The 7,555-nt window shown below is 37.9% G+C and overlaps 1 protein-coding gene across 1 annotated transcript; it reads right to left on the minus strand.

Annotated features, from left to right (window-relative positions):
• Nucleotides 1-1,385: 1,385 nt before the first annotated feature.
• Nucleotides 1,386-5,747, minus strand: LOC142301875 (gastrokine-1-like). Its single transcript, XM_075342914.1, has 6 exons — nt 5,685-5,747; nt 4,956-4,997; nt 4,567-4,704; nt 3,312-3,410; nt 2,744-2,873; nt 1,386-1,532 (listed from the first exon to the last, which is right to left on the minus strand). Exons 1-6 carry the CDS (start codon nt 5,694-5,696, stop codon nt 1,465-1,467), a joined length of 489 nt encoding a protein of 162 aa, XP_075199029.1. The 5' UTR covers nt 5,697-5,747; the 3' UTR covers nt 1,386-1,464.
• Nucleotides 5,748-7,555: the final 1,808 nt, after the last annotated feature.

Genomic DNA, 7,555 nt, shown 5'->3' on the forward strand with positions numbered 1-7,555 from the left:
GGATTTGTGTATACCTGTTCTTAGCAACACCAAAGGGACAGGACCCGTAACCAAGGAGGAGTAGGTACCATGCATAAGGGCAGATTGCACAGCACCCTTGTGACGACCTGATAGGCCAGGGCGTCACATATCCTCCACAGCAGAAGTGACTCTTGGTCTTCCTTTCCTTGGGCGTTCTTCATGTGAGCCAGTTTCTTTGTAGCGTTTGATGGTTTTTACCACTGCACTTGGGGACACTTTCAAAGTTTTCCCAATTTTTCTGACTGACTGACCTTCATTTCTTAAAGTAATGATGTCCACTCGTTTTTCTTTACTCAGCTGCTTTTTTCTTGCCATAATACAAATTCTAACAGTCTATTCAGTAGGACTATTATTATTATTATTATTTATTATTATAGCGCCATCAGTTCCATGGTGCTTTACATGTGAAAGGGGCATACATAATAGGGACGAGTACAATAATCATAAACAATACAAGACACAGAGAGGTACAGGAGGATAGAGGTCCCTGCCCGCGAAGGCTCACAGTCTACAATGGAACTATCAGCTGTGTATCCACCAGACTTCTGCACAACACAACTGATGGTCCCAACCCCATTTATAAGGCAAGAAATCCCACTTATTAAACCTGACAGGGCACATCTGTGAAGTGAAAAACATTTCTGGTGACTACCTCTTGAAGCTCATCAAGAGAATGCCAAGAGTGTGCAAAGCACTAATCAAAGCAAACGGTGGCTACTTTGAAGAACCTAGAATATAAGACATATTTTCAGTTGTTTCACAATTTTTTGTTAAGTATTTCATTCCACATGTGTTAATCCATAGTTTTGATGCCTTCAATGTGGATCTACAACTTTCAGAGTCATGAAAATAAAGAAAACTCTTTGAATGAGAAGGTGTGTCCAAACGTTTGGTCTGTACTGTATATATATATTTTTTTTTCCTTACATTTACAGCAGTTTTTCATGCTTTTATCAAAAGATGAATCACCTTTTGAGAAGTCAAAGTTTGACACTGCTTTCGTTTAGTAACCGTGTGAATTTTTTTCCAGTTTTTGCTGTAGATATTTCTTGTATTCCACTTCGGTCACCGGGAGCAGCTATTTGACAACAACTTTCTGTCCATCATTTAGGCTCTCAGGGGAATAATTTCATCTGGTTACCTAAAGGGTCCTGCCTAAATTATCTTTTACTAAGCTCTTAGTAAAAATTAGATATTTCACAATTTACTCAGTCATGGAATAAGCTTTTATTTTTACCATTGCTTACAATTTTTCCCCAGCTTTCTATCATTTTATAATGCTCTAGTGTTTAAATATTATTATATATTGTATCTCTCGGTAATTTAATTATGCTCCTATTACAAAATTACACAGGAGAAATGAAAATTTTATATAAATGCTTTATTTATAGTAAAAAAAAAAGCAATGTGAAAGAATTTGACTTGAAGAGTAGAGGTGCTGGATTAAAAGCAGAAACTGATGCCTCCAATGTCAATGATGCTATTGGTGTCACAAGCGTAGTACTCATCCACTGATGGATACAAGAGAAAGAACATAATGAAGAAAACACATTAATATCAACAGTCAGAATGGTCTATTATTACATGGTGGTATTGTCTCATCTTTATGTTAAGCATTCTCTATAGAACTCATTCAGACGTCTGTGTTTTCCGATTTTTTTTTTCTTGTTTAGATTTTGATGAGACTTTGATGAGATGATGGGCCGAGTGTCTTCAGTTTTACTCATACATGGAGTAAAAACCACGTTTCTCATTCCTGACAGTCCATGAAAATCAGAGTTCGTGTGCGGTGTGATTTTTTTTCATGGATCCACAGACTTGCATTGCCACTTTGGATCTGACACCATTCAAAATCGGACGTGTCAAAAAAGCATTGTCATGTGAATGGCAACATATACTATCACAAATAGGAATGCTATCCGTGAAAACCACGACTACGAGAATATCAGACGTCTGAGTGAGCCCTATGACTATTTTAATTCATATGATTATGCTCATTCTAATATATGCATATTTGCCATCATCTCACCTAGTAAAATAAAAATGTATAAAGCGCACCAATCACCAGGATTTTCCTATATAGCCTAAAGCCAGTGCTATACTGACACTATCATGCTGATGCTATGCATATCTTTAATTGTCAGCTAGAATGTATAGGTTTTGAAACACAAGCAAGTAAAGTTTGTAAAATGTACAGCATTTTGAATTGCAGCAGCTGCGGATCAGCTGATAGCTGAGGTGGGTATTCATAGTGATTTCCGCCCCCTGCCTGTCCGTCCTCCCCCTGTTATTTATGGTAATTCTATAATAGAATCGTTTTACTAAGTGACTAGAAGGACCTGTGCTGATGTCATACCCATGTGACCAGAAGGGGCGGGGCCTCAGCCAACAGAAAAATATTCTTGCTTCCTGGTATCAGCTATGTTGGTGGGGGCAGTGAGTGTTTTATATTTGCAAACTATAATGATCATTTTCTGTTTCTATCACTTCCAGCCACTACAAACTGATATATATGGAGTTTTTCTGCAGTGAATACTGCACTCAATCAAATTAGTCAATACTGCTCTATCCATCATGTTTTGAATAAAATAATTATGATGGCTTGAAATTATGAAAATTAGTAATTTCAAGATTTCGCAATTTACTGTCATCTTGTAACCCCAATATGGATCTTACCATACACCAATTTACATTATGACAATGAACAGCTCTAAGAACTCACCTTGGTTTACATCAGCTGTGTAGGATGGGATTCCCCGACACATGGCTTCAATATGCACCCCATATATGCCGATATTAGCAATGGGAACATTGTTGACATTATATTTGAAGAGATGTGCTGTGGTCTTGTCCTACGCATGACAATGAGTTAGTCTGACTGTTTCATATGTGCAATTATAATATTAGATTATACTGCGGGTTAAGTATTGAACGCGTCACCAATTTTCTAAGTAAATATATTTCCAAAGGTGCTATTGACATGAAATTCTCACTAGATGTGGGTAACAACCAATCCAGTCTACTCGGGCAAAGAAATCAAAGAATACATATCTATAAATTAAGTTGTGAGTAATAATGAGAAATGACACAGGTAAAAAATATTGAACACATTAAGAAAGAGAGGTGCAGAAAGCAATGGAAAGTCATGACACCAGCTGAAATCTATCCTCAATTCTCCTACTTATTGAAAAATAATATAATTTTTTCCAGCTGATAGCCGAGAAAAAGGTGTCCTATTACCAAGGTGCCAGACAAATAACATCATGAGAATAAGTGACTGAGCTCCTTACGGGTTTCTGTTGGAGACCTTCCAGGTGAGGAAAGACAGAGTTATCAATTTTTGTCACCACACACATCTTCTTTCCATAGAGTCGTGTTGCAAACATGCCCTAAAGTTAAAAGAATAAAACAGAGAATACACATTCAACTATTGCGATTGTAAATGTATTAAATAGTTAAAGAGGAAGAATAAAATAACTAAAAAAAATAGATTAGTATAACTAATAGGCACAAACTGGTCTGCATCTCTGGGTTTTACAAGCTATGTATTTCCTCCACTGGCACATCAATGCTTCGACATTGGGAATGTACGATAGACTGACAGGTCATTTACACGACCACAGATCCACTACATGGAAGTTTACACATCTGCAACGTTCTTCCATGTGTTTAGAGCATTATTGTTCTCGGCAGCACATGTCCTGTTTACATAGGGCAATATGCTGCCGAGAACAATGATTTGTAAGCAAGCTTAAAATCAATTCACCCTATGAATGAGGGTTTTTCTCGTTTATTGGGTTAATGGTAGCCTATTTAGACTGGTTGATAATGAGGAAGATGAGTCTTCCTAGAAACACTCTTTCACAATTATTATCCAGTGTAAATCCAGTATTTTAGAGAAACGTTATGATCAATGCAGTATCATGATTCTCTGTGCAGAGCATCTCCAAGTCTGCGGCACTTACAGATCTGCCAGTGTGTCTATATCTTTGTGCGGAGCATCTTGCCCTTGGAGATGCTCTGTGGCACCGTCATTGTTAATGAACTAGAAGCTTGGTCACTATACTGGAGTCCAGGTTGGTTCTGGGAGGTGCTGGTTACTCAACTGTTCCATCTTCTTTACTGAGCATGCTCCCCCTGATCTCTGACAGTTGTATTCTCTGGCTCTGCTGTGTTGCCATAGTTTGTGTCTCTTCTGACCCCAGACTGTTATTGGACTTCCCTCTGCCTACTTCCTATTCCTGTTGTGTTTTCCTGTCTTTGACCCCGGACCGTTACCTGACCATGTCCCTGGTTACTCCCTTTATCTACTATGTGCTCTCCTGGTAGTTTGACCTTCGGCTTCTGATCTGACTACATCTCTGTTTACCCCTTATGATGATATGTGACCTCCTGTTACCAGACCCCAGCTTTCCTGACTACCCTTCCGTTCATTTGACCCCGTAAGTTAGTAACTAATGTTACATGCAGTTTTCAATTTTTCTAAACTATGACTTAATGGCTAAAAAATGAAATGAATAATAAAAAAAAATTAAATATACTCACTATCCTATAGTCAACGATGGAGTCCCATGATTCCCAGCCATTCAGATGGTTAATGTTGGCCACCTGATCCTGGTTGTTGATATTCACCGTCTGGTGCACATCGTCACCAACGTTCCCTTGATTGTTAATATCAATATTCTGTGGGAAAATGTTTAAAAATTACTCGCAATCTTTTTAAGTATCAAACCAAAACAAGAAAAGTATGAAAATTACAGTCTAACAAGGAATAGCTGGCAATAACATATCAGCGCAAGCATGTGGCCAGATATCACAACTATTCTGTTTTCAGAAATAAGTACAAAAAAGAAAATCAGAGTCAGAATTAATTCAGATTATATGTAAAAAATATGTATTAATAGTAAATAGCAAAATATTATAGCATTTCTTACATCATTAGCAAGCAGAGATCCAAGGAGAGCAGCGAAAATCACCTGAAAAGGAAGAATAGAAAACTTTTTATTGTAGATTTCTTGCATTCAAGTTGACTTAAAGGGGCTTTCCAGTTTTAGCAAATACATATTATCCTTTTGTATAATGAAAAATGATGCAATGGTTTGATATACTTCTCTTTACTTCTGTACAATATTAAAATATGACCAGGGCAGACTTTTGCAGGGAAGTACTTGAGGTCCTTAATGAATAAAGCAAGCAGAAGTCTTGAAAACCAGTGAAAATTTTTAATATATATATATATATATATATATATATATATATATATATATACAGTATAATATATATATGCATATATTTTTTTATATATATATATATATATATATATATATATATATATATATATATATATATATATATATTTTTTTATATATATATATATATATATATATATATATATATATATATAAATTCATGATACTGCAATACCATTGAAATTGCATTCAAAAGGATATTTCACTTTCCCACATCTTATATCGTACATTTCGTATTCTGGAATAAATTGGATAAGTAAGTCTTGCATAGACTTTACAAGTTCCAGGCGACCGATTATGTCAGCGCCACCAATACTGACACTCTACAAGCTGCCTGCATGTTTTATATTGCTATACTCTATATTTTATCCACGTATAATGTAAAATATCAATCATTCAATAGTAGATACATACCAAGGTTTTCATTTTGGTTTCTCTCCCGGTAGAAAAGGTTAGAATGAAAGGTACAGACCCTTCTCTTGGGCTCCTTTATATACAGTAGAAAGGACACACAAGTTACCATACTTGGACATTTGGCTTTGGACTGTGTCCACCTTATTAAAAAAGGGCTCAATGTAATTTTTATCTTATTAAACATAGATATGGAAACTCTTGGTTGGATAATGGTCCCATTGTTTTTGGTTCATATTGTGCAATGCAAGATATGGTGTGTAGCCAAACAAGAGTTGCCTAACAACAGTATGCCAAATGGAAAATTAGACGTGACCTATCAATGATCCAAAAACCATCAGGAGAAATGTATGAAATTTGGTTATGGGTGGAGGATTACGGCACACAAGGAGTTTGTGGAACATTATGTATTAACACGAATATTCACTATGTATTTACAAATAACAACGTACAGGAAATAAACAATATCTTGAAGGAATCTAACGTACATGCAGATCCCTAATGCAATAAATACTGAATGAAGGTTGGACTTTGGAACATTGATTATCTGTTGACTAAATGAATTTGCTAACACTTTTTGGGGATTTGATTTGCGCTAATCCAACAAAATGGCAGCCAGCCACCATTCCACGAAATTATAAGGGTCTAGAAGGCTTTAACGATAAAACATTAAGTTTGGGTATAGAAGAGGAGCAACAATATCCAGCAAGCCAGCAAATAGTGAAAAAATATATAGATACTTTATTTTGATTTATTATAAGATGAAGGCGTAGCCGAAAAGCGTCTCATTTCGACTCCTAACAGACCACCTCTGCATTTTTTATTGCCTGTGTGCGGATTAAATACAAAAATTTTATTTCTTAAAATAAAATATCTACATATTTTTTCCCTATCTACTGGCTCGCTGGATATTGTTGTTCTTCTTCTATGTTTATGGTGGCACGGACTCCTGCCATTGGTCCGATGCTGAGCCTACTACAGAAAACATGTGTATAGGAGTTTATTACTGTTTTAGCTCTTTAGATTTAGAGAATCTGCCTGAATTAAATTTTAGAAGACTCGATGATCTCTGTCGGTTATCTCTGCTGATTCTCTGACAACACTAAGGGTACCGTCACACTTTAGCGACGCAGCAGCGATCCCACCAGCGATCTGACCTGGTCAGGATCGCTGCTGCATCGCTACATGGTCGCTGGTGAGCTGTCAAACAGGCAGATCTCACCAGCGACCAGTGACCAGCCCCCAGCCACCAGCGACGTGCAAGCGACGCTGCGCTTGCACGGAGCCGGCGTCTGGAAGCTGCAGACACTGGTAACTAAGGTAAACATCGGGTATGGTTACCCGATGTTTACCTTAGTTACCAGCGCACACCGCTTAGCTTAGCGTGTGCAGGGAGCAGGAGCCGGCACTGGCAGCGTGAGAGCTGCGGAGGCTGGTAACGAAGGTAAATATCGGGTAACCACCTTGGTTACCCGATGTTTACCTTAGTTACAGCTTACCGCAGGCTGTCAGACGCCGGCTCCTGCTCCCTGCACATTCAGGAGTGTTGCTCTCTCGCTGTCACACACAGCGATGTGTGCTTATCAGCGGGAGAGCAACAATAAAAAAACGAACCAGCACTGTGTGTAACGAGCAGCGATCTCACAGCAGGGGCCAGATCGCTGCTCAGTGTCACACACAGCGAGATCGCTAATGAGGTCACAAAAATGTGACTCAGTAGCGATCTCAGTAGCGATCTCGCTATGTGTGAAGTACCCCTAAGTGTTTGCATTTGTCTATCTATTCTTATCTATGCTGTGTATATTACCTTTGTGGATATATTCTTTTCAGGGGATCCTGACAGCTGATACATGCTGCCAGATCCATGGACATGC

Source organism: Anomaloglossus baeobatrachus, chromosome 4 (genome assembly GCF_048569485.1).
Source record: "Anomaloglossus baeobatrachus isolate aAnoBae1 chromosome 4, aAnoBae1.hap1, whole genome shotgun sequence".
Classification (NCBI taxonomy): Eukaryota; Metazoa; Chordata; class Amphibia; order Anura; family Aromobatidae; genus Anomaloglossus; species Anomaloglossus baeobatrachus.